This window comes from Mobula hypostoma, chromosome 10, assembly GCF_963921235.1.
Source record: "Mobula hypostoma chromosome 10, sMobHyp1.1, whole genome shotgun sequence".
NCBI classification, from domain to species: Eukaryota; Metazoa; Chordata; class Chondrichthyes; order Myliobatiformes; family Myliobatidae; genus Mobula; species Mobula hypostoma.
This window is the reverse complement of record NC_086106.1, coordinates 16,877,776-16,905,052: the sequence shown is the minus strand read 5'-3', so window position 1 is coordinate 16,905,052 and position 27,277 is coordinate 16,877,776. Positions and strand designations below refer to the sequence as shown.

The 27,277-nt window shown below is 53.8% G+C and overlaps 1 protein-coding gene across 6 annotated transcripts in view; it reads right to left on the bottom strand.

Moving 5' to 3' along the window:
* Nucleotides 1-18,576, bottom strand: part of LOC134352682 (capping protein, Arp2/3 and myosin-I linker protein 3-like) — a 102,830-nt gene extending 84,254 nt beyond the window's left edge. For 5 of the 6 annotated variants that reach the window (XM_063060064.1, XM_063060063.1, XM_063060067.1 and 2 more), the window contains exons 1-7: nucleotides 18,396-18,576; nucleotides 15,700-15,791; nucleotides 12,159-12,209; nucleotides 11,347-11,406; nucleotides 10,052-10,170; nucleotides 4,839-4,924; nucleotides 3,257-3,327 (exon numbers count right to left, since the gene is read on the bottom strand). In XM_063060064.1, the coding sequence (XP_062916134.1) occupies nucleotides 3,257-3,327; nucleotides 4,839-4,924; nucleotides 10,052-10,170; nucleotides 11,347-11,406; nucleotides 12,159-12,209; nucleotides 15,700-15,791; nucleotides 18,396-18,429 (513 nt within the window). In that variant the 5' untranslated portion in view covers nucleotides 18,430-18,576. Of the gene's footprint in view, nucleotides 1-3,256; nucleotides 3,328-4,838; nucleotides 4,925-10,051; nucleotides 10,171-11,346; nucleotides 11,407-12,158; nucleotides 12,210-15,699; nucleotides 15,792-18,395 lie in introns of those variants that run through there. The other variant, XM_063060068.1, reaches the window with a different exon arrangement.
* Nucleotides 18,577-27,277: the final 8,701 nt, after the last annotated feature.

Here is a 27,277-nt window from a genome sequence, read left to right as displayed (position 1 = left end):
AGGGGCAGAGAAGAGAGATGAGGAGAGAGGGGGCAGAGGAGAGAGACGAGGAGAGTGGGGGCAGAGGAGAGAGACGAGGAGAGAGGGGGCAGAGGAGACAGATGAGGAGAGGGGGCAGAGGAGAGAGACGAGGAGAGAGGGGGCAGAGGAGAGAGGCGAGGAGAGAGGGGGCAGAGGAGAGAGACGAGGAGAGAGGGGGCAGAGGAGAGAGAGGGGGCAGAGGAAAGAGATGAGGAAAGAGGGGGCAGAGGAGAGAGACGAGGAGAGGAGGCAGAGGAGAGAGGTGAGGAGAGAGGGGGCAGAGGAGAGAGACGAGGAGAGAGGGGGCAGAAGAGAGAGATGAGGAGAGAGGGGGCAGAGGAGAGAGACGAGGAGAGAGGGGGCAGAGGAGAGAGATGAGGAGAGGGGGCAGAGGAGAGAGACGAGGAGAGAGGGGGCAGAGGAGAGAGGCGAGGAGAGAGGGGGCAGAGGAGAGAGACGAGGAGAGAGGGGGCAGAGGAGAGAGAGGGGGCAGAGGAAAGAGATGAGGAAAGAGGGGGCAGAGGAGAGAGACGAGGAGAGGAGGCAGAGGAGAGAGGCGAGGAGAGAGGGGGCAGAGGAGAGAGACGAGGAGAGAGGGGGCAGAGGAGAGAGATGAGGAGAGGGGGCAGAGGAGAGAGATGAGGAGAGGGGGGCAGAGGAGAGAGATGAGGAGAGGGGCAGAGGAGAGAGACGAGGAGAAGGGGGCAGAGGAGAGAGGCGAGGGGAGAGGGGGCAGAGGAGAGAGACGAGGAGAGGAGGCAGAGGAGAGAGGCGAGGAGAGAGGGGGCAGAGGAGAGAGACGAGGAGAGGGGGGCAGAGGAGAGAGATGAGGAGAGGGGGCAGAGGAGAGAGACGAGGAGAGGGGGGCAGAGGAGAGAGATGAGGAGAGGGGCAGAGGAGAGAGAGACGAGGAGAGGGGGGCAGAGGAGAGAGGCGTGGGGAGGGGGGGCAGAGGAGAGAGGCGAGGAGAGTGGGAGCAGAGGAGAGAGACGAGGAGAGGGGGCAGAGGAGAGAAGCGAGGAGAGTGGGGGCAGAGGAGAGAGATGAGGAGAGGGGGCAGAGGAGAGAGACGAGGAGAGAGGGGGCAGAGGAGAGAGGCGAGGAGAGTGGGGGCAGAGGAGAGAGATGAGGAGAGGGGCAGAGGAGAGAGACGAGGAGAAGGGGGCAGAGGAGAGAGGCGAGGGGAGAGGGGGCAGAGGAGAGAGACGAGGAGAGGAGGCAGAGGAGAGAGGCGAGGAGAGAGGGGGCAGAGGAGAGAGACGAGGAGAGAGGGGGCAGAGGAGAGAGATGAGCAGAGGGGGCAGAGGAGAGAGACGAGGAGAGGGGGACAGAGGAGAGAGATGAGGAGAGGGGCAGAGGAGAGAGACGAGGAGAGGGGGGCAGAGGAGAGAGGCGAGGGGAGAGGGGGCAGAGGAGAGAGGCGAGGAGAGTGGGAGCAGAGGAGAGAGACGAGGAGAGGGGGCAGAGGAGAGAGGCGAGGAGAGTGGGGGCAGAGGAGAGAGATGAGGAGAGGGGGCAGAGGAGAGAGATGAGGAGAGAGGGGGCAGAGGAGAGAGGCGAGGAGAGAGGGGGCAGAGGAGAGAGACGAGGAGAGAGGGGGCAGAGGAGAGAGAGGGGGCAGAGGAAAGAGGGGGCAGAGGAGAGAGACGAGGAGAGGAGGCAGAGGAGAGGCGAGGAGAGAGGGGGCAGAGGAGAGAGACGAGGAGAGAGGGGGCAGAGGAGAGAGATGAGGAGAGGGGGCAGAGGAGAGAGACGAGGAGAGGAGGCAGAGGAGAGAGGCGAGGAGAGAGGGGGCAGAGGAGAGAGACGAGGAGAGAGGGGGCAGAGGAGAGAGATGAGGAGAGAGGGGGCAGAGGAGAGAGACGAGGAGAGAGGGGGCAGAGGAGAGAGACGAGGAGAGAGGGGGCAGAGGAGAGAGACGAGGAGAGAGGGGGCAGAGGAGAGAGATGAGGAGAGGGGGCAGAGGAGAGAGACGAGGAGAGAGGGGGCAGAGGAGAGAGGCGAGGAGAGAGGGGGCAGAGGAGAGAGGCGAGGAGAGAGGGGGCAGAGGAGAGAGACGAGGAGAGTGGGGGCAGAGGAGAGAGAGAGGGCAGAGGAAAGAGATGAGGAAAAAGGGGGCAGAGGAGAGAGACGAGGAGAGGAGGCAGAGGAGAGAGGCGAGGAGAGAGGGGGCAGAGGAGAGAGATGAGGAGAGGGGGCAGAGGAGAGAGACGAGGAGAGGGGGGCAGAGGAGCGAGATGAGGAGAGGGGCAGAGGAGAGAGACGAGGAGAGGGGGCAGAGGAGAGAGGCGAGGGGAGAGGGGGCAGAGGAGAGAGACGAGGAGAGGAGGCAGAGGAGAGAGGCGAGGAGAGAGGGGGCAGAGGAGAGAGACGAGGAGAGAGGGGGCAGAGGAGAGAGATGAGGAGAGGGGGCAGAGGAGAGAGACGAGGAGAGGGGGCAGAGGAGAGAGATGAGGAGAGGGGCAGAGGAGAGAGACGAGGAGATGGGGGCAGAGGAGAGAGGCGAGGGGAGAGGGGGCAGAGGAGAGAGGCGAGGAGAGTGGGAGCAGAGGAGAGAGACGAGGAGAGGGGGGCAGAGGAGAGAGGCGAGGAGAGTGGGGGCAGAGGAGAGAGATGAGGAGAGGAGGCAGAGGAGAGAGACGAGGAGAGAGGGGGCAGAGGAGAGAGGCGAGGAGAGAGGGGGCAGAGGAGAGAGACGAGGAGAGAGGGGGCAGAGGAGAGAGAGGGGGCAGAGGAAAGAGATGAGGAAAGAGGGGGCAGAGGAGAGAGACGAGGAGAGGAGGCAGAGGAGAGAGGCGAGGAGAGAGGGGACAGAGGAGAGAGACGAGGAGAGAGGGGGCAGAGGAGAGAGACGAGGAGAGAGGGGGCAGAGGAGAGAGACGAGGAGAGGAGGCAGAGGAGAGAGGCGAGGAGAGAGGGGGCAGAGGAGAGAGACGAGGAGAGAGGGGGCAGAGGAGAGAGATGAGGAGAGGGGGCAGAGGAGAGAGACGAGGAGAGAGGGGGCAGAGGAGAGAGATGAGGAGAGGGGGCAGAGGAGAGAGGCGAGGAGAGAGGGGGCAGAGGAGAGAGACGAGGAGAGAGGGGGCAGAGGAGAGAGATGAGGAGAGGGGGCAGAGGAGAGAGACGAGGAGAGGGGGGCAGAGGAGAGAGACGAGGAGAGTGGGGGCAGAGGAGAGAGACGAGGAGAGAGGGGGAGAGAGGTGAGAGAGGGTTCTGAGAGGAGGGGTGTTCATACCCATTGCACCTCTTCACGACATGGAACGCCGTTGTAATCACAGAGGGCTGCGTATGTTTCCGAGAATCCTCCTGAGGAGAGAGTTAGGTAGAGACACGGCCTGATATCCCCCCGAATTATACACCTGTAATATATCCCATCAAACATTCCCGATATCATGGCCCCTAAAATATATCCTTGTAATATACCACATCAAATATACCCCCTGAATTGTACTTCCCAAGATTACTACCACTGAAACAACGTACCCCCACTGTGCTAGCTGCAGAAATACCGTCCCCGACACAAACTCCCAAGTTATACCTTCCCAAATAAATCTTTAAATATACCTCTGAGAAATATTCCCGAAACTCACCTCCGAAAGATAACCTCAAATATACAGGGGTGGTGAATCTTCTTGAGAGCACGTACACAAATTGGCAATAATCTTCTGAAATTTTTTTTGCATGCCATAGAAATATTGAGCAGAGATTATCATTAATTAATGAATTAGTAACGGTAATTATCCTCCAGGGGGTCCACAACCTTGTAGGGTCTGGAGGCTTGTATGCCTCATTGACCCGGAGAGCTATGTCGGCCGGAATCAGGACTTTACGCTTTGGCTCTTGGGAGGGTCACCCATGCCAAGCAGGTCAAAGGGTAGAGGTCAGACTAAGAGTGGTCCACCAGTCCTCCAGGTTCGGGGGTTCAGCTCAGGGCTAACAACTCTGACCGGCCAAACAAAATTGTTACGGAAACAGCAATGAAGAATCCTTTTACATCTGAGTGTGACGGTATTCCTGAGTCTCCACCCGGGACTTGCATGACTGACAGTGAAAACCGAGAGGAAGCTTCTGACACGATGAAGAAATCCCTGAACACCGCCAGAGATGGAGGATCTTCATTGCTGACCAAAACGCCAGCGGCGTAACAGGCAGTAATTAAACAATAATTATGGACTTCATTAGGGAAAGAAATTATGAGTTCTGTTGCTTATTTATATGTATTAATTGTTTTACAGTTAATAAAAGTACAACAGTGACAGGTTGAAATAAATGAAGCATTTTAGAATACTTGTTCAAAAATTATTAATATTGACCTCAGACAATTGAAAAATAACATAATTTCTAAATAGTATTCTGTCATAACCATTCACTACACAAATACTGAGGTCTGCGATTGCAAGCACACCGAACAGCATCGCAGGTTCTCACCTCTGACTAGCTGGTGCCAAGCCAGTGTGAGACGTTTCCTGTGAAAACATCTCACCGCTCTCAGGTTGTAGAAAAATCATTCACTGCTTCATTTGGCAGTACAAATAATCGTCCTGTTTCTTTTTTTTTTATTAAGGGTGGGGCTTAAAGAATCGAGGGGGCAGCTCCGCATGCTGTATGCCAATGGATTTTTGTAGGTGCCATGTTGGGCGCACGTGCCCAGGGTTCGCCACCCCTGCCGCAACATATACCCCCCCCATTCTATCCCAAAAATCAATGTCCTAAAATGTAGCTACCCCCCCTTTCCCCTATGTCTGTAACCCCTTCCAACCTCTCTCTCCCCGTCTTACCCTCCCTCCACTCTTTCCCCCATCGCTCCCTCTCCTCACCACAACATCCTGGTGTCTGGGAGGCGAAGGTTTCAGAAGTCCCGGTCTGGCAGGGGGAGTCCGGGGAGATGTCCCGGCCTAGGAGCCTGTGAAGGAGCAGGGGAGGCAGGAACGTGAGAAGCTCCCGAGGGTAGTGGACTCAGATCTTCAGGAGACGGGATCTCCGCTCCTCCCATCAAGAAGGCTGCAGCTAGTGACATTTCAATATTCAGCTTCCTGGTCAGGACCTCACACGAGAGAACCATCAGCGCCATGTCATATGACATCACCATTATGTGCCATGTCATATGACATCATCATTATGTGCCGTGTCGTATGACATGGGCGATCATGGTCTATCCATGTTATTGTTGGAAAATTTTCCCACAGAAGTGGCTTCCCATTGCCTTCTTCTGGGCAGTGTCTTTACAAGATGGGTGACCCCAGCCATTATCAAAGTCAAAGTAAAATTTATTATCAGAATACATACATGTCACCACATACAACCTGGGGTTCCTTTTCCCGTGGGCATACTTAGCAAATCTATAGAACAGTAACTGTAAACAGGATCAGTGAAAGATCAACCAGAGTGCAGAAGACAACAAACAGTGCAAATTCAAATATAAATAAATAACAAGAGCATGAAATACCAAAATAAAGAGTCCTTAAACTGAGGTCATTGGTTGTGGGAACACCTCAATAGATATGTAGTTAACCTCTTCTGTTCAAGGGCCCAATGGTTGAGGGGTAGTAATTGTTCTTGACCTTCTCTTCAGAGATTGTCTGCCTGGTGTCAGTGGTCGCGTAACCAGGTCTTGTGATCTGCACCGGCTGCTCGTATGACCATCCACCACCTGATCCCCTGGCTTCACGTGACCCTGATCCGGGGGCTAAGCTGGTGCTACACCTTGCCCGAGGGTGACCTGCAGGCTAGCGGGGGGAAGAAGTGCCTGATACCTCCTTTGGTGGAGACATATCTCCACCCCGCCACTCTTGGGAGAGCAGTAACTTACTTATTGACAAAAAGGCTGGGCACAGGGCATATTATTTGGTGCATTTGGAAAAATTCATCTTCCATAGAATATACTGTGCAATTCTACACTGCCATCACAGAGAGCTTCCTCACATCAGCCCATCACTGCCTGGTTTGGCGCCGCACCCTTTCACAATACACAAAAGCTACAGTGAACTGCCAGGTCATTGGCTGCAGAATACCATCTCTGCCGGACCCGTATGTGTCCAGGACAAAGAAACGGGCAGGAAAAAACCACTGTGGACACGACCCACCCTGCAAACTGCCCTTTCCGAAAGCTCCCTTCTGGAAAGAGCGATAGGGCTATTAAAACAAAAACTTTGTGCCATTTTAAAAGTTACTTCCCCCAGGAAGTCAATCTGATCAACCATTATAGTCAGCACCCCCCCCCCCGCACCCCCCTCTATTACATCCGATGCCCGGACAGCGGCAAATATTACGTTGGCCAAACTGGGAGAAAACTACCCACAAGGATCCACGGACATCAGCTGGCTGTAAAGTGGCGCGACCAACTCTCCCTCACCTCCACCCATGAAGATCGGGAGGGGCACAACTTCCTCTGGGCGTGAGCAGAAGTCACGGCGCGAGCAGACACTGTGGCATGCGAGCGCGGCTTTCTACAAACAAACACGCAGACCTCAAACCTCAATGTATTGGCCAATGCAGGCGAAATTCCTAACCGCAGCGCACGAAGCACGCCACACAGCCAATTCCACCCGCATCACAACCGAGTTTCCGTGATGACAACCAATCAACTGACTGGTGAGTATACAAAGACCAAGCATTCAGCAGATAAATCACAATTAATGGCGCACTGACGATGTCCTCCCGTATGGTAACGAAACATTTGCAAGTAAATTTCCAAGGTCGGAGAACAACTCAGCCCGATCATCTACTCCCACAGTCACCGCACTGGAAACACTTTAAACCGCATTTTAAAATGCTGGTCATATTGTCAATACATTCTCGTATTTACTCCAAATCCACAATTTAAGCTCCAACTATATATAATTCTTTGTTCTCATAATCATTGAATGCTGTTTATTGTTGCGTGTCCCGCCAACACCTCACAGCAAATCCCTAATACATGTGAATGTTCACAGTGGTAACTCCAGGAGCTCCCTCCGGAACCTCACACAGTGGCCCCTCAGTGAGCGTCTGTGGTCTTCTGCTGCACCCATCCACTTCGAGGCTGGATGTGTTGTGCTCACCACTGTCATGACATGTGGTTATCTGAGTTATTGTCACCTTCCTGCCAGCTTGAACCAGCCTGACCATTCTCCCCTGACCTCGCTCACAAGGCATTTTCACACACAGAACTGACGCTCACTGGAGGTTTTTTCTTGTTTATCGCGCCATTGTCTGTAAATTCTAGAGACTGTTGTGCGTGAAAATCCCAGGAGATCAGCCCATCTCAAACGACCCCTTCCAGCACCAACAATCATTCCAGGGTGAAAGTCACATTTCTTCCCCATTCTGATGTTTGGTCTGAACAACAGTTGAACCTCCTGACCGTGTCTGCATGCTTTTATGCACGGAGTTACTGCCACGTGATTGGCTGATTAGATATTTGCATTATCGAGCAGGTGTACAGAAAATAAAGTTGATCGTTGTTCTTTGATCCTCAGTCACGGGCACATCCCTCCCCACCACTGGGAATATCCATAGGAGGCGCTGCCTCAGGAACACAGCACGGTAGCATAGTGGTCCAGCACAATGCTTTACACTGTCAACGACCCAGGTTCAATTCCCGCCGCTGCCTGTAAGGAGTTTCTACCGTGACCACGAGGGTTTCCTCCGGGTGCTCCAGTTTCCTCCCACAGCCGAGTGATGTACTAATCGGTAGGTTAGTTGGTCATTGTACATTGCCCTGGGATTAGGCTGGGGTTAAATCAGGGGTTGCTGGGTGGTAGGGCTCGAAGGGCCAGAAATAAAGAAACAGGTAGATAGACAGACAGATAGAAATATAGATAGACAGATAGACACATAGATAAATAGATAGATAGACAGATAAATAAACAGATAGATAGATAGAAATATAGATAGACAGATAGATAAACAGATAGATAGATAGAAATATAGATAGACAGATAGATAAACAGATAGATAGATAGATAGAAATATAGATGGACAGATAGACACACAGATAGATAGATAGACAGATAGATGGACACAGATAGACAGATAGATAAAAATACAGATAGACACATAGATAAACAGATAGGTAGATAGACAGATAGATGGATAGACAAATTGACAGAGAGATAAAAGAGACAGATAGATAGATAAACAGATACATAGATAGACAGAGATGGATAGATAGGTAGATAGACAGATAGACATATAGCTAGATAGACAGAGAGATAGATAGACAGATGGATAGATAGATTGATAGATAGATAGATAGATAGATAGATAGATAGATAGATAGATAGATAGATAGATGGATAGATGGATAGACAGATAGATGGATAGATACATAGACAGCAATCCCCTGATTTAATCCTACTGTACTCATGGGATAATTTACAATGACCAATTGACCTACCAACTGGTATGTCTTTGGACTGTGGGAGGAAACTGGAGCACCCGGAGGAAACCCACGCGGTCACGGGGAAAACGTACAAACTCCTTACAGGAATTGAACCTGGGATGGCTCTGCTGTAAAGCGTTGTGCTAACCACTACTCTACTGTGCCATGTATAGTTTACATTTAATTTGTGCTTTTCTTGTGAACGTTGTGTGGATCTGATGTGACGTCCCTGTGATGCTGCTGGAAGTACGTTCCCCAGTGCGTACCAGCATCTGTGTATGTATCTGTCACAATTGGTATTGGTTTGTCATTGTCATCTTTACCGAGAGAACTCTTGTCTTGCGCACTGTTCGTGCAGATTAGAGCAAAGCACAAGGCACTGAGGTAGAACAAGGTTAAACAATAACAGAATGCAGAATAAAGAGAAAACCAGCAGGTGCCGGAAATCCAAAGCAACATTCACAAAATACTGGAAGAACTCCGCAGGTTGGGTAGCATCTGTGGAAAAGAGTAAACAGCTGACATTTTGGGCAGAAACTCGAGGTCCTGATGAAGGTGTTTCGGACCGAAATGTCAACTATTTCCTCTTTTCCATGGATGCTGCTGGGTCTGATGAGTTGCTCCAGCATTGTGTGTGTGTGTGTGTGTCTGTGTCTGTGTGTGTGTCTGTGTCTGTGTGTGTGCGTGTGTGTGTGTGTGTGTGTGTATCTGTGTGTGTGTGTGTGTGTCTGTGTGTGTCTGTGTGTGTGTGTGTGTTTGTGTGTGTTTGTGTGTGTGTGTGTGTGTGTCTGTGTGTGTCTGTGTTTGTGTGTGTGTGTGTGTGTGTGTGTGTGTGTGTGTGTGTGTGTGTGTGTTGCAGAACAAAATGTAAAGGCTTCCGAAAAAGTGCAGTGCAGGTAAACAAGAGAGAGAATAATATATATAAAACAGCAGAACAATTATGATAGAAGGAATGAGGGTCGTAAAGAGCTTTGGCCGATAGAAATCAAGCTATTGAGTACAGGACATGGGACGTTATGTTGTAGTTGTCTAAGACGTTGGTGAGGCCTAATTAGAAGTGCTTTGTGCACCTACTGACAGGAATGAAATTTCTAAGGTTAAAGGGACGTTGCCAGGATTTGAGGATCTGGTGCACAGGGAAAGATTGAATAGGTTGGGAGTTATTCCCCAGAGTGTAGAAGATTGAGAAGAGATTTGATTGAGGTATACAAAATTATAAAGGGTATAGGAAGGTGAATGCAAGCAAGCTTTTTCCACTCAAGTTGGAAAACTGGAACTAGACGTCAAGGGTTAAGGGTGAAAGGTGAAAGGTTGAAGGGAAATGTGACAAGAACTTCTTTACTCAGAGGGTGGTGAGAGCCACCAGCAGAAATGGACGTGAGCTCGATTTCAACACTTCAGAGAAGTTTAAGAGGAGTACATGGATGGGAGGGGTAGAGAGGGCTATGTCCGGCTGCGGATTGACGGGACGTGGCAGAACAGACTAGATGGGCTGAAGGGCCTGTTTCTGTGCTGTGTAGCCTATGATGATATCCGACAATAAACTGAACTTTGACCTTGAGTGGCTGTGGGAGGGGGCAACACCCTGATGATTCCAGGATTCTGTACAACACCACCCACAGGAGACACAGACTGACCCGTTCCGGAAGAGGGAAGAGAGTCACTCACGAAGGGGATGCCGGGAATATCTTGCTCAGGGCGCAGTTGATGTGATCCACCAGCTGGTTAAGGTGGTGTGCACTCTCAAAACACAGGCAGAACGATCCCTTCCCCGTCTCGACAGCCAGCTGCAGCCAAACAGAGAGAGTCAGAGTTACAGAGCATGGAACCAGGCCCTTCGCCCCCTCATCCATGCATGAGGCATACTATCCCACACCATCGCATCACACACCCCCAGGGTCAGACACACAGTGAAACTCCCTCCACACCGTCCCATCACACACTCCCGGGGTCAGACACAGAGTGAATCTCCCTCCACACTGTCCCATCACACACTCCCGGGGTCAGACCCAGAGTGAAACTCCCTCCACACCGTCCCATCATACACTCCCGGGGTCAGACACAGAGTGAAACTCCCTCCTCACCGTCCCATCACACACTCCCGGGGTCAGACACAGAGTGAATCTCCCTCCACACCGTCGCATCACACATTCCCGGGGTCAGACACAGAGTGAATCTCCCTCCACACCATCCCATCACACACTCCCGAGGTCAGACACAGAGTGAATCTCCCTCCACACCGTCCCATCACACACTCCCGGGGTCAGACACAGTGAAACTCCCTCCACACCGTCCCATCACACACTCCCGGGGTCAGACACAGAGTGAAGCTCCCTCCACACTGTCCCATCACACACTCCCGGGGTCAGACACAGTGAAACTCCCTCCACACCGTCCCATCACACACTCCCGGGGTCAGACACAGAGTGAAACTCCCTCCACTCCGCCCCATCACACACTCCCGGGGTCAAACACAGAGTGAAGCTTCCTCCACACCGTCCCATCACACACTCCCGGGGTCAGACACAGGGTGAATCTCCCTCCACACCGTCCCATCACACACTCCCAGGGTCAGACACAGAGTGAATCTCCCTCCGCACCATCCCATCACACACTCCCGGGGTCAGACACAGAGTGAATCTCCCTCCACACCATCCCATCACACACTCCCAGGGTCAGACACAGAGTGAAACTCCCTCCACACCGTCCCATCACACACTTCCGGGGTCAGACACAGGGTGAATCTCCCTCCACACTGTCCCATCACACACTCCCGGGGTCAGACACAGAGTGAATCTCCCTCCACACCGTCCCATCACACACTCCCGGGGTCAGACAAAGAGTGAAACTCCCTCCACACCGTCCCATCACACACTCCCGGGGTCAGACACAGAGTGAATCTCCCCCTACACCATCCCATCACATACTCCCTGAAGGTGGGTTAGATACAGGAAACTGCTTACCTGATCCACATTCAGTGGAGTGAGGTTCTGTATTTCGAGGAAGTTGAAGGAATTCTCGATCTGAAATACACGTTCCAGGGATTGAGTTACAGGCTGGGATCTGATCCAAGGATTCAGGAATTTCATCATCATCATTATGTGCCGTGTCGCATGATGTGGGTGATCATGGTCTTTCCACACCATGATTGTCCTTGGCAAATTTTTCTACAGAAGTGGTTTGCCATTGCCTTCTTCTGGGCGGTGTCTTCACAAGACGGGTGACCCCAGCCATGATCAATACTCTTCAGAGATTGTCTGTCTGGCGTCAGTGGTCGCATAACCAGGACTTGTGATCTGCACCGGCTGCTCGTACGACCATCCACCACCTGCCCCCTATGGCTTCACCTGACCCTGATCGGGGGCTAAGCAGGTGCTACACCTTGCCCAAGGGTGACCAGCAGGCTAGTGGAAGGCGATTGAGACTCTCCGAGGATCTGTTGTTGGAATACTTACAGAGTGAATGACAAATCCCTGGAAGTGGTTTGGGAGAGTTTCCCCATCAGTACAGTGGGTTACACTCAGATGCAATCAAGGTGGTTGGGAAATTTATATATATATGTATATATGAAAACAACTGATCACTGGGATCTGATCCAGTGATTTGGGAGATTCACATAACAGATCCTGGAAACGGAATCCACTCTGGGATCTACGACAGGTGATTGGGGGGGCAGTTTTATACAGAATAACTGATCCCCAGGAGTCGTTACAGGCCGGTGTCTGGTCCGGGCGCTTGGAGGGGTAACTAACTCTCAGTAGTGGTCAGTGCTTACCTTCACAGGAACCCTCAGGCAGAAGAGACACATTCGCCAGCGAGTCAGCACCTGCAGAATGTGAAGAAACAGTCAGAGTCTCTTTAATCCCCTGTGGAGCTCCACTCAGTCTGAGACAGGAGTGTGTGAGAGGACAGTGTGGAGGCAGATTCACTCTGTGTCTGACCCCAGGAGTGTGTGATGGGACAGTGTGGAGGGAGTTTCACTCTGTGTCTGACCCCGGGAGTGTGTGAGAGGACAGTGTGGAGGGAGATTCACTCTGTGTCTGACCCCGGGAGTGTGTGATGGGACGGTGTGGAGGGAGATTCACTCTGTGTCTGACCCCGGGAGTGTGTGATGGGACGGTGTGGAGGGAGTTTCACTCTGTGTCTGACCCCGGGAGTGTGTGATGGGACAGTGTGGAGGGAGATTCACTCTGTGTCTGACCCCGGGAGTGTGTGATGGGACGGTGTGGAGGGAGTTTCACTCTGTGTCTGACCCCGGGAGTGTGTGATGGGACGGTGTGGAGGCAGATTCACTCTGTGTCTGACCCCGGGAGTGTGTGATGGGACGGTGTGGAGAGAGATTCACTCTGTGTCTGACCCTGGGAGTGTGTGATGGGACGGTGTGGAGGGAGTTTCACTCTGTGTCTGACCCCGGGAGTGTGTGATGGGACGGTGTGGAGGGAGATTCACTCTGTGTCTGACCCTGGGAGTGTGTGATGGGACGGTGTGGAGGCAGATTCACTCTGTGTCTGACCCCGGGAGTGTGTGATGGGACGGTGTGGAGGGAGTTTCACTCTGTGTCTGACCCCAGGGGGTGTGATGTACTTGCTAAAACCACACAGGCTGTTGCAGAAATATCTTCTTACCCAAATAGGTTCTCACACCACCCACCCTCGGCCGCTCACCTCTCCACAACCACAAGGGCATCGTGCAGGTTCTCTGTGTCTGAGCTGCTCACACTCGGTCTGCAGATCAGTGAGAGGGTGTGGCGGTGGGGGAGCACAGAGTCAGCGTGAAGAGCGAGACAGGAAGAGCGGGGTGAAAGACAGAGAGTCAAGAGAGGACCCAGGGGGTATGTAGACAGTGTGGGGGATAGACGAGGAGAGAGGGGCGAGGGAGAAGGAGAGGAGGGAAAGAGAGAGGTTTAGAGGAAGGCTGAGTGAGGAGGGAGGCAGAGAGACAAATGATTGCACGGACAACAGGGGAGCAGCGTGGAGAGAGAAGGGTCGGGGGAGAGGAGGGATTAAAGAGGGAGAGAGATGGAGGAAAGAGGTGTAGAGAATGGAATGAGGGGATGAGAGGGGAGAGAAACGGTGAGAAAACAGGAGAAAGGACAAGAGGGGAGAGAGAGGGAGGGGGTAGAGTGGGAGAGAGGGGAGAGAGGGAGAAAGGGGGAGAGATGGGGAGAGGGGGATGATAGGGGGAGAGAGGGTGGATGAGAGGTGGAGAGAAGGAGAGTGGAAGAGAGGGGGAGAGGGGGATGAGAGGGGAGAGACGGATGGAGAGGGGGAGAGAGAGGATAGCTGGTGAGAGGGTGGGGAGGGTTTGAGAGAGAGTGAATGACAGCATGGGCAACAGCAGGGTGGGGGGAATGAGAGTGTGGGATAGAGGGGGGAAGGAGGGGATAGATGGGGCAAGATGGGGGAGTGACGGGGAAGAGAGAGAAGTAGAGGGGAGAGGTTGGAGAGAGAGACAGGAAGAGTGGCAGAGAGAGAGAGAGAGATGGGAGAGAGGGAGCAAGAATCTGTGAGAGAGAGTGAGGGAAAGAGGGAGAAAGAGTGGGTGAGTGGGGTGTGAGGGTGGAGCGAGTGGAAAAGAGGAGGAGAGAGTCGTTTTGAGCCAGGGAGCTCTACAGCACAGAAACAGGCCCTTCGGCCCATCTACTCCATGCTGAACTGTTATTCTGCCCACTCCCATCGACCTGCACCTGGACCACAGCCTCCCATACTCCCCCATCCATGTACTTACCCTTAATTCTCTTAATACTGAAATCAAACCCGTATCAACCTCTGCCACTGGAAGCTCGTCCACACCCTCACCACCCTCTGAGTGAGGAAGCTCCCCCTCATGTTCCCCTTAAACATGTCACCTTTCACCCTTAACCAATGACCTGTAGTTCTAGTCTCACCCAACCTCAGTGAAGAGAGAAGCCTGCGGGCATTTACCCTTTCGATACCCCTCATAATTTTGCACACCTCTATCAAATCTCCCCTCAATCTCCTTCACTCCCTGGAGGACCAGGGAGTTCAACCTTCCCCTATTACTCAGGTCCTCAAATCCTAGCAAAATCCTTGTAAGCGTTCTCTGCACTCTTTCAATCTTATTGACATCTGTCCTATCCGTAGTGTCCAGAACAGCCCACGATGCTTCACATTTGGTCTCACCATCATCTCGTACGGCTTCAACATATCATCCCATCTCCTGTACTCATTGATCTATGAAGCCCAACGTGCCAAAAGCCTTCTTTACGAACCTGTCTACCACTTTCATGGAATAATAGATCTGCATTCCCAGATCCCTTTGTTCTACCACACTCCTCAATACCCTACCGTTCACTCGGTAGGTCCTTCCCTGGTTTGTCCTCCCAGAGTGCGACTCCTCGCACTTGTCTGCATTAAATTCCATCGGCCATTTTTCCAGCTGGTCCAGATCCCGCTGCAAGCTTTGATCATCTTCCTCGTTGCCAATCGTGCCCTGAATCTTGGTGTCATCTGCAAATCTGATGATCCAGTTAACCACATTATCACCCAGATCATTGATATAGATGACAAATGGTAATGGATCTGGCACCGGTTCCCTGTGGCACTACACTAGTCACAGATCTCCAGTCAGAGAGGCAACCACCTACTACCACTCGCTAGCTTCTCCCACAGAGCCAATGTCCAATCCAATTTACTACCTCACTCTGTTCTGACCTCCCATGTGGGACTTGTTGAAGGCCTTGCTAAAGAGAGTGGGGGGAATGGGCATTAGGGGTAAGAGAGAGGGGAGGGAGAGTGGCAGGTGAGGAATTGAGGGGCAAGGCGTGCAGGGGGTTGAGATTGGGGTGTGCTGGGGAGATGGGATGAGGTTGGAATGGGGTGAGATTGGAGGGGGTTGAGATTGGGGTGTGGTGGGGAGACAGGGTGAGGTTGGAATGAGGTGACGTTGGAGGGGGTTGAGATTGGGATGAGATGTGGAATGGGGTGGGATTGGGGTGTGGTGAGGGGGAAGATGGGGCGGGGTGTGGAATGGGGTGAGGTTGGAGGGGTTGAGATTGGGGTGTGGTGGGGAGATGGGGTGGGGTTGAAATGGGGTGAGATGTGGAATGGGGTGGGATTGGGGTGTGGCGAGGGAGGGAGACGGGATGAGGTTGGAATGGGGTGAGGTTGGGGTGGGGTGAGATTGGAGGGGGTTGAGATTGGGGTGTGGTAAGGGGGTGATGGGGTGGGGTAAGGGGGGAAGATGGGGTGGGGTGTGGAATGGGGTGAGGTTGGGGTGGGGTAAGAGGGGAAGATGGGGTGGGGTGAGGTTGGGGTCGGAAGAGCAGATGCAGGGGTCTGCAGTGTGTGCCTCACCATCACCCTATCTTCCAGCCTGCCGGTCTTCACCTCCAGCTTCACCCGGCGCAGACTCACCCGGTCCGGGGCGAAGAATCGTCGGATCCCATCTGCAAGAGAAGGAGGTCGGTGAGAAGTCAGGAGCGAGGGGCGGCGAGGGATGGAGGGTGATGAGGGAACGTTGAGAGCAGGAGCAAGATCCGGGATCTGCGTTCAGGACCATGGCTCTGCAGTTAGGAGCAGGGTCTGTGTTCACGTGCACAGATCTGCGTTCAGGAGCAGGGGGTCTGTGTTTAGGATAGGGGTCTGCATTTATCGGCGGTGTTCAGGAGCAGCGGTCTGCGTTCCTCAGTATGGGACTGTGTTCTGCAACAGGGGTCCGAGTTCCGAGACTGAACGGGGACTTTCCACCTGCGGGGTTCCTCCCCTGATTTGACCACGCAGTCTGACAGGGACGGCCTCCGAGAAACAAAAGGTCTTTGGAACACAAGTCCAGGGCTGTGCGGGGGGCGAGGGGTGTTGACGGACAGAGAACGAGGGAGGGGGGGTCACAGAGATGGGGAGGGGTGTAGAGGGGGGTCACAGAGGGGAGAGGTTAGAGGAGGGAGGGGGTCACGGAGACAAGGAGATGTGGATGAGAAGGAGAGGGCCATAGAGACAGGGAGGGGGTCACAGACACAGGGAGGGGTGTACTGGAGCTAGACGGGTGTTGGAAAGGGAGGGGATCACCGAGATGTGGAGGGGTATAGGGGAGGGAGAGGGTCACTGAGATGGGGAGGTTTGTAGGGGAGGGAGGGGGTCACGGATATGGGGAGAGAGAGGGTCACCGAGATGGGGAGGGGTGTAAGGAAGGTGGTCACAGTTTTGGGGAGGGTGTAGGAGAGGGAGGGAGTCACCAAGATGGGGAGGGGTGTAGGAGAGGGAGGGGGTCACCGAGATGGGGAGGGTGTAGGGGAGGGAGGGGGTCACGGAGACGGGGAGGGGTGTAGGAGAGGGAGGGGGTCACCGAGATGGGGAGGGTGTAGGGGAGGGAGGGGGTCACAGATACGGGGAGAGAGAGGGTCACCGAGATGGGGAGGGGTGTAGGGGAGGGAGGGGGTCATGGTTTTGGGGAGGGTGTAGAAGAGGGAGGGGGTCACCGAGATGGGGAGGTTTGAAGGGGAGGGAGGGGGTCACAGATACGGGGAGAGAGAGGGTCACCGAGATGGGGAGGGGTGTAAGGAAGGTGGTCACAGTTTTGGGGAGGGTGTAGGAGAGGGAGGGAGTCACCAAGATGGGGAGGGTTGTAGGAGAGGGAGGGGGTCACCGAGATGGGGAGGGTGTAGGGGAGGGAGGGGGTCACGGAGACAGGGAGGGGTGTAGGAGAGGGAGGGGGTCACCGAGATGGGGAGGGTGTAGGGGAGGGAGGGGGTCACAGATACGGGGAGAGAGAGGGTCACCGAGATGGGGAGGGGTGTAGGGGAGGGAGGGGGTCATGGTTTTGGGGAGGGTGTAGAAGAGGGAGGGGGTCACCGAGACGGGGAGGTTTGAAGGGGAGGGAAGGGGTCACAGATACGGGGAGGGAGTGGGTCACCGAGATGGGGAGGAGTGTAGGGGAGGGAGGGGGTCACGGAGATGGGGAGGGGCGTAGGGGAGGGAGTGGGTCACCGAGATGGGGAGGGGTGTATGGGAGGGAGGGGGTCACGGTTTTGGGGGTGTAGGGGAGGGAGACAGGTCACAGATATGGGGAGGGAGGGGGTCACCGAGATGGGGAGGTTTGTAGGGGAGGGAAGGGGTCACAGATACGGGGGGGTCACTGAGATGGGGAGGTTTGTAGGGAAGGGAGGGGGTCACAGATACGGGGGGGTCTGAGATGGGGAGGTTTGTAGGGGAGGGAGGGGGTCACAGATACGGGGAGGGGGGTCACTGAGATGGGGAGGTTTGTAGGGGAAGGAGGGGGTCACAGATACGGGGGGGTCACTGAGATGGGGAGGTTTGTAGGGGAAGGAGGGGGTCACAGATACGGGGAGGGGGGTCACTGAGATGGGGAGGTTTGTAGGGGAGGGAGGGGGTCACAGATACGGGGAGGGGGGGTCACTGAGATGGGGAGGTTTGTAGGGGAGGGAGGGGGTCACAGATACGGGGGGGGTCTGAGATGGGGAGGTTTGTAGGGGAGGGAGGGGGTCACAGATATGGGGGGTCACTGAGATGGGGAGGTTTGTAGGGGAGGGAGGGGGTCACAGATACGGGGAGGGGGGGTCACTGAGATGGGGAGGTTTGTAGGGGAGGGAGGGGGTCACAGATACGGGGGGTCACTGAGATGGGGAGGTTTGTAGGGGAGGGAGGGGGGGTCACAGATACGGGGAGGGGGGTCACTGAGATGGGGAGGTTTGTAGGGGAGGGAGGGGGTCACAGATACGGGGAGGGGGGTCACTGAGATGGGGAGGTTTGTAGGGGAGGGAGGGGGTCACAGATACGGGGAGGGGGGGTCACTGAGATGGGGAGGTTTGTAGGGGAGGGAGGGGTCACAGATACGGGGGGGGGTCTGAGATGGGGAGGTTTGTAGGGGAGGGAGGGGGTCACAGATACGGAGAGAGAGAGGGTCACGGTTGTGGGGAGGAAGGGTGATCACACGGGGATGACGATCGGCATGGCGATGGTGATGGAAGGCGAGCGGGTGGGGGACAAGGAGAAGGTCTGGCCGCCGGACAGACGCCCTCTCTACCCGCCCTCACCCTGCACATCGGCTGGGATTCCGCTGCGGTCCATGGCCGGTCTGTCACTGCTCGGAGCTGTTCCTGGTGCTGACAGGAGCTCCGAGCGTCCGTTGTCTCCCCGGCCGGCGCCGCCGTCTCTCCGCTCGGCCCCGCCGTTGCCGCCGCCTCCGTCCCGCCGCTCCGCGTCCCCGCAGCGCCGCTCCGCCGCTCCGCACCCTCAGTGTGTGTGTGTGTAGAGAGAGAGAGCAGCGGAAACGGCGTGTGGGCGTAGGGAGGGAGGGAGGGAGCGGGAGAGGGGGAGGGAAGAGAGAGAGAAGGGAGGAGGGGAGACACGGAGGGAAAAAGAGGAGAGTGGGAGGAAGGGAGAGAAAGACAGAAAGGAGGGAGGGAGAAGAGAGAGGGAGAAGATAGGGAAGGGAGACAGAGATCTGGAAGGGGAAGGGAGGGAATGTGAGAGGGGGAGTGAAGGAAGGGATGAGAAAGGGAAGGAAAGTCGGGAGAGTGTGGTGAGAGATGGAAGGAAGGATGGAGATGAGTGGGGAGGGAGAGAATGATAGTTTCACTCTGTGTCTGACCTCAGGAGTGTGTGATGGGACGGTGTGGAGGGAGTTTCACTCTGTGTCTGACCCCGGGGTTGTGTGATGGGACGGTGTGGAGGGAGTTTCACTCTGAGTCTGACCCCGGGAGTGTGTGATGGGACAATGTGGAGGGAGCTTCACTCTGTGTCTGACCCCGTGAGTGTGTGATAGGACGGTGTGGAGGGAGCTTCACTCTGTGTCTGACCCCGTGAGTGTGTGATAGGACGGTGTGGAGGGAGATTCATTCTGTGTCTGACCCCGGGAGTGTGTGATGGGACGGTGTGGAGGGAGTTTCACTCTGTGTCTGACCCCGGGAGTGTGTGATGGGACGGTGTGGAGGGAGTTTCACTCTGTGTCTGACCCCGGGAGTGTGTGATGGGACGGTGTGGAGGGAGTTTCACTCTGTGTCTGACCCGGGGAGTGTGTGATGGGACGGTGTGGAGGGAGATTCACTCTGTGTCTGACCCCGGGAGTGTGTGATGGGACGGTGTGGAGAGAGTTTCACTCTGTGTCTGACCCAGGGAGTGTGTGATGGGCCGGTGTGGAGGGAGTCTCACTCTGTATCTGACCCGGGGAGTGTGTGATGGGACGGTGTGGAGGGAGATTCACTCTGTGTCTGACCCCGGGAGTGTGTGATGGGACGGTGTGGAGGGAGTTTCACTCTGTGTCTGACCCCAGGAGTGTGTGATGGGACGGTGTGGAGGGTGTTTCACTCTGTGTCTGACCCCGGGAGTGTGTGATGGGACGGTGTGGAGGGAGTTTCACTCTGTGTCTGACCCGGGGAGTGTGTGATGGGACGGTGTGGAGGGAGATTCACTCTGTGTCTGACCCCGGGAGTGTGTGATGGGACGGTGTGGAGGGAGTTTCACTCTGTGTCTGACCCAGGGAGTGTGTGATGGGACGGTGTGGAGGGAGTCTCACTCTGTATCTGACCCGGGAAGTGTGTGATGGGTCGGTGTGGAGGGAGATTCACTCTGTGTCTGACCCCGGGAGTGTGTGATGGGACGGTGTGGAGGGAGTTTCACTCTGTGTCTGACCCCGGGAGTGTGTGATGGGACGGTGTGGAGGGAGTTTCACTCTGCGTCTGACCCAGGAGTGCATGACTGAATGCTACAGAGGGAGCTTCAGACTATAAATATATTCCTGCTGGTTCTCAGCCTGTGGTTCTATTTTCTGATTTCCGCATTTCAAATTGACCTTATCAAGTAACGGTGACCACAGCCACAGAGAGAGTCACAAACTACCTCGGAAAAGCACGACTGAAGAGGAGGGGTGCAGGTGAACGATATAGGGAGAAGTGAGGGGAAGTTGGTGTCACAAGAGATGGGGAGGGAAGGGCTGACAGTGACTGGGAGGTGTGTAGGTGATGACAATAGATGCAGGAGTAGGCCATTCAGCCCTTCAAGCCAGCACCACCATTCACTGTGATCATGGCTGATCATCCACAATCAGTACCCTGTTCCTGCCTTCTCCCCAGATCCCTTCACTCCGCTATCTTTAAGAGCACTATCTAACTCCTTCTTGAAAGAATCCAGAGAATTGGCCTCCACTGCCTTCTGAGGCAGAGCATTCCACAGAACCACAACCCTCTGTGTGAAAAAGTTTTTCCTCAACTCCGTTCTAAATTGTCTTCCCCTTATTCTTAAAGGGATGGAGGAGTTGATGGAGACAGGGAGGGGGAGATGTGTTTATGGAGTGAAGGGGTTACGGGGATGGGGCATAGGGGAGGGAGGCTATTTCAGATATGGGGAGGTGCATCGGGGAGTGAAAGGTTCACAGAGACGGGGAGGGAGGGGGTTCCTGGAGACAGAGAGGCTTTGCAGGAGCGGGAAAGTTGTCAGAGAAGGTGGGGAGGGAGGGTTGTCCTGGAGACAGGGACGGGTGCGGGAGTAGGCGTGGGCGGGAAGGAGTCATGGAGATGGGCGGGTTGTAGGGGAGGGAGGTGAGTCACAGTGACAGGGTGGGAAGGGGTGAGGGAGACAGGAAGCTGTGGGGGGGAGGGAAGGGGTCATGAAAATAGGAAGGAGGAGGTCACAAAGACAGGGAGGGAGGGGGTCATGGAGACAGGGAGGGTTGTAGTGGAGGGGGAGGTTCACAGAGACGGGGAGGTGTGTGGGGGAGAAAGGGTGACACGGTGTCGAGGAGTTTTGATTCAATTGAGGACTGTCTTGTGAGTCTAAGATGTTTAAAAGGCTTGAAAGAAGTAAGTATATTGTTTGCAGTTTAGATTCTTCAGTTGGTCTGGGGGGGGTGTTGTTGGTGGGCTATATTGCGACCTTCCCAATTCCTGCTGTAGATGGGTTACTGGGCTGGGCTGAAGTGGACTGAGAACAGGCTTGTGGGAAGATAAATTGTGGCTCAGACACTGTTTCCAGGTCTGCCCAGCACACCATTGAGAGGATAGGATTGTACTGATGACAGTGCAGAGGGTTTGCCCGAGCCTGTGTACAACCTGATGGCACGAACGTCAATTTCTCCAACTTCCAGTCATTTCCCCCCTCTCCCCGCTCTGCTCCTAATCTGGATTCCCTCCCCCTTCCCTTCTCATCACCTCCCTCCGTTCCCGTCCTCCTTCCCCGTCTCCCATCGTCCGCTCCCTGCTCCTTCTTCCGCCCCTTATCTCTTCCACCTCTCACCTCCCAGTTCTTCCCCAGCTCCCTTCTGCTCACCTGGTCTCACCTACCTCCTTGCCAGCTTCCACTCCTGCCCCTCCGTCCCACCCTCCTCCTTCTGGCCTCTGCCCCCTTCCCTTCCAGCCCTGATGAAGGGTTTCAGCCGAGCATCGGCTGTTTATCCTGCCCCCGTTGGCGCTGCCTGACTTGCTGAGATCCCCCCCACCACCGCCGTACTGACTGAGCGCTACCTAAGGTTTCCAGCACCAGTAGGATCTCTGGTGTCTAAGATTCCCAGCAGAGGGGGAGAAGAGTACGAGGAAAGGCCACAGCCATTCTGAGGAGAGAAGTGAAATGCGTTATAAACAGTGACGAGGGGTTAGAATACAGAACACAGCACAGGACAGGCCCCTTGGCCCATAATCTCACAGTGGTGTCTGAAAAGAGGATGCTGTCCAAGTTGCATGCCATCTTGGTCAATGTCTCCCATCCACTACATAATGTACTGGGTGGGCACAGGAGTACATTCAGCCAGAGACTCATTCCACCGAGATGCAACACAGAGCGTCATAGGAAGTCATTCCTGCCTGTGGCCATCAAACTTTACAACTCCTCCCTTGGAGGGTCAGACACCCTGAGCCAATAGGCTGGTCCTGGACTCAATTCATATTTTACTGGCGTAATTTACATATTACTATTTAACTATTTATGGTTTTATTACTATTTATTATTTATGGTGCAACTGTAACGAAAACCAATTTCCCCCGGGATCAATAAAGTATGACTATGACTAATGTCTGTGCTGAACTCAAAGCCAAATTAAACTAATCACTTCGGCCTATGCAAAGGCCACATTCATTCCCTACACATTAATGTTTTAAGTTCAGAGTAAATTTATTATCAAAGTACGCATACGAGCGGTGATTGATAAGTTCGTGGCCTAAGGTAGGAGGAGATGAGTTATACAGCTCTCGTTACATGCACGTGCAGTTCAACTCTTTGAGTGAAAATGCAGAAAGTTTGAACTTAATAACTCATCTCCTTCTACCTTAGGCCACAAACTTATCAATCACCCCTGATGCGTTATTAACTTCAAACTTTCTGCATAATCACTCAAAAGAGTTGAACTGCATGTGCATTTAACGAGAGCTGTATAACTCACCTCCTCCTACCTATGAACTTATCAATCACCCCTGCTGTGGACACTTTCTGGAGGTCCAAGATCCGTGTGCCCCACGACCGCTGGACTAAGTGTGTACATGTAGGAGGGGACTATGTTGAAAAATAAATGTGCTGGGTTTTCTAAAACTGACTCCTTCTCCCTTAGGCCACGAACTTATCAAGCACCCCTTGTATGTTACAGGCAAGAACAGGAAAAGGAGCAGAATTTATGGAAAGCCATACACAATTGGACTAAGACTAACAAACCATAAACACAAGAGGTTCTGCAGACGCTGAAAATCCAGAACCGCGCACACAAAATGCTGGAGGATCTCAGCTGGTCGGGCAGCATCCATGGAAATGAATAAACAGTCTGTTGTTTCAGGACGAAACCTTTCTTCAGGACTGGAGAAGAAGGGGGAAGAGAACGGAATAGAAAGGTGTGAGGGTTGGAAGGAGGATAGCTGGAAGGTGATAGGTGAAGCCAGGAGGGTGGGAAAGGTCAAGGACCGGAGAGGAAGAAACCTGAGGGTGGACCATGGGAGAGAGGGAAGGAGGAGGGGACCCAGGGGGAGGTGATAAGCAGGTGAGAAGAGGTGAGAGGCCAGCGTGGGATTAGCTCAGAGAAGTGGGTGAGTGAAGCTACCCACGCCAGTTCAGGCGGCTGTGGGGTAATAATCATTCCTGAACCTGATGGCGTGGCAACTAAGGGTTCCTGTACCTCCAGCCTGATGGCAGGAGGGAGAAGAGGGCAAGGCTTGGATGGTGGGGGGGGGGGAGTGGTCTCTGATGAGGAATATCGCTTTCTGCCTTCAGCTGTGGCAGCACCCGCAGCCCGGCTACAACTCTCACCACGGTCTGTATGGAGTCTGTACGTTCTGCCCGTGACCACATGGGTTTCCTCTGGGCATTCCAGTACGTCCAACGACGTGCTGGTTACCAGGTTAATTGGTCACAAGGGTAGTGTGGGGCAGCACGGGGCTCATTGGGCCAGAAGGGCCTGTTTCTGTTCTGTATCTCTACATGACAGCGTTTCCATTCCAGTCACAAATCCCCCAAAATTCCCGCTTCCCTCGCGACCGCCAAGGAAGCCATTTTGTCTTATACGAACTCACAGGACAATCCCTTTTCCCCCCAGGCAAACCAACTCCCCCTGATTTCCAAATCGGCTTCACACACCCTGCCCTCAGCTTCCACGGGTTCGCGGAAGCGCTCCGCGTGAATGTGCTCCGCGGAGGGCTGGATTTGCCTGCGATGGGCCGGGCTGTGTCCACCTCTTCCATTTCCAGGCCTCAGTGTCTGCAAACCAGGCTGCGACACCAGCAGTCAGGAAACTCTCCGCTGTGCATCTACAGAAGGTGGTCAAACAGAGTTTTGTGGTGAAGTGTCATATCTAGACAAACTTCTAAAAAAAACAGTCGAAGCTTTGTTACAATCACATGTCGGTCCTAAGATAGATTCTTTGATATGTGAACAATAAGGAATTTAAAGTTACTGGTTCTTTCCACCTCCATTGCCCTAATAATGACTCTTTCTGTGTAAAAGATCTAACCCCATACATCTTTGAACTTACCTCTCTCACCTTGAATGCACCCCGTCTGGGACTGGACTTTCCCATCCTGTGGCAACGATACGGACAGCCTCCTCTAACTCTGCTTCTCGTCATCTTATAAACCTCCATCAGGTCTTGTCTCAGCCCCCGGGCACCAGACCAGATGTTCCCAAACCCGGGGTTCATGAACCCCTTGCTCAGTGGTATTGGTCCATGGCATAAAAAAGGTTGGGAACCTCTGGTTTAGAGAAAACAATGATCGTCCAACCTCTCCTTGTAGCAGACGCTCTCTAATCCAGGCAGCATCCTGGTGAACCTCTTCTGCACCCACTCCAAAGCCCCCCTAAACCTTCCTGTATTGGGCCAACCAGAACTGCACAGAGTAGACAGACAGACAGACACAGATACAAAATGCTGGAGGAACTCAGCAGGCCAGGCAGCATCTATGGAAAAGTCGGACAGTCGATGTTTTGGGGCCGAAACCCTTCGGCAGGACTCACAGTGATGGATGTACCCCCTTACAGTGGTCCGGGGTGTCTGAGAGCAGAAAGGGGGTGTGTTTTGGGTGGGGGGGAGGCGAGGAAGGGACATTTCCTCTTCCTCCCCTCCTCCCACCAACAGAGGGCTTGGTAACCTGGAGGAGATTGCCTGAGGGAGTATTGGAGGATGCAGAGGCTCTCACGAGGACTGAGGTGTTGCAGGTTCTGTCCTGGAATGGGGGAGGGGGGAGTGGGGATGACATGGACCTCGGTCCGGGAGACGGAACCGGTCGAGGAGACAGGGCCCTCAAGAGCCAGCACGGGACACGAGTGGGCTGAAGGGCCTTGGATCTGCAGCCAGTGGACTGAATCAGGTCCCGTTGCTCACCTCACTCTCCCGCCCAAACGTGTACAGATGTCCCGTTGGAGGGGTCCTGACTGCCTAACACAGCCATTCGAATGAGCAGGAACGTGTCAGCCTAACAGATCCCTCATCACCGTCGGGAGGCGCTGCCTCGACTCGAGCGGGCAACGTCCACCATCAAAAATCCCCAGCATCTGGGCCAGGCCACCTTCTCACAGCCCCCACCGGGCAGGAGGTACAGAAGCGTGAAGCCCCTCACCACCAGCTTCAGGAACAGCAACTTCCCTTCAACCAATGAGCACGGCCCCGATGACGACCACCCCCTGACCACCTTGCTCCGTAATCCACTTTGTCTGTGTTTGAATTATCCTCTTTCTTGTAAAATTGTACATGGTTTATACTGAGTTTAGATTTTTCTGACGAATATTGTGTCTCGGATACTATGTACAAAGTTTTTCCCTGCAGTAGTGCACACGTGGGCCGTATGTACTTACTGCTTTGGGAAAGCGTCCAGCATAAAAAAAAACCCTTCGCCAAAATGTACTCTGCTCACCCTCCCATCAGGCAGCAGATACCGAAGCCTGAAAGCACCACCACCAGGCCCCAGGACAGTCCCTGCCGCACTGTTTTAATGAGCTCCTGTTGGGATAAGGTAGAGTACTGATCTCCCGATCTCCCTCGCTATGACCTTCCACCTGACTGCCTGCCTGCTCTGCGTTTTACTCCACCGTTCTCTCCCCTTGCACTGTGTAAGGATTTGATCTGTATAAACGGCGGCGTAGTGGCATCACCACCGGACTTCGAAGCGAATGGTCCCCGGTTCGAATCCGGCCACGTGACAATCACAAACCGATATTGCCCCCATCTAATTTCTCAATCCCTTCCACTTTCTGCTGGGAACCCAATGCCGAGACAAAGGAGCTGATTGCGGACATCAGGAAGTCAGGAGAACACGCGCCAGCCCTCACTGAGAGGGGAGCGGCTTCATGTTCCTGGGTGTCCGCATCTCAGAGGATCATGCCCCGATGGATGCAATCACGATGAAGCACTAATTATTAGGACCTTTTTTTTTTCCTGGAGATTTTGTATGACACCAAACATTCTTGAAAGTAGACTGACTGGTTGCTTCACCGTCTGGTGTGGAGGTTCCAGTGCAGAGGATCTCAAGAGGCTGCGTAGCATTCTTCACGGGTTCAACTCATCAAGGTCATCCTCAAAAACGGATGCCTCAGGAAGGCCGCATCCATCCTGAAGGACCCTTGCTATTTGGGACATGCCCACTTCTCCTTCCTGCCTTCAGGGATGAAGGTACAGGAGCATGAAGATTCGAGAACACGTTCTTCCCTTCCACCGTCCGATTTCTGAAAGGCCCATGAACCCGTCAACACCTCTTCATCATTCCGTCTTTTGGCACAAATTTTATTTGGCGGGAGGAGAAGATGGCAGTGCGACGCAGTGCACGCAGCCTCTCCGGTGAAATGATATCGTATTTGTAAGTAGGATGCCGTGCACAATTCTGATTTGATGTAGACAGACATGAGAAGGCACAGAGGAACATCTGGAGAAATTTCTGAAATGCCCGGTTCGCTGCCGCTGCTACTGTGCGATCGAGAATCTCCGGAGGAAAGGCCCCAAAATCCCCGGCTTTGCCTGCTGCTGGCGACCGTGGTTGGGGTTGAAGCGTTCGGACAGAGATGGTGCTCGGTACTTGGTGTCGGAGGGCTGATCGGAGCTCGAAGTTTTCCGACGACTCAGAGTCGGACTGTGGTCGGGCATGGCAGGGAGAGTTTTCTTCCTTCTCCCGTCTGCGTGAGATGTGGGACATTCGAGAGACTTTGAACTTTTTTACCGTGCTCACGGCCTGTTCTTCATCAAGTTATGGTCTTGTTGCACGGTTGTAACTATCTGTTATAATTATGTGGTTTTTGTCAGTTTTTCAGTCTTGGTCTGTCCTGTGTTTCTGTGATATCACACCGGAGGAATATTGTATCATTTCTTAATGCATGCATTACTAAATGACAATAAAAGAGGACTGCGTGTCCTCATAATCTATGATAATCTTATTTTATTCCCCTGATTTAACCCCAATTCACTATGATAATTGACCTACACAGTTCGGACTGTGGGAGGAAACTAGAGCACCCGGAGGAAACA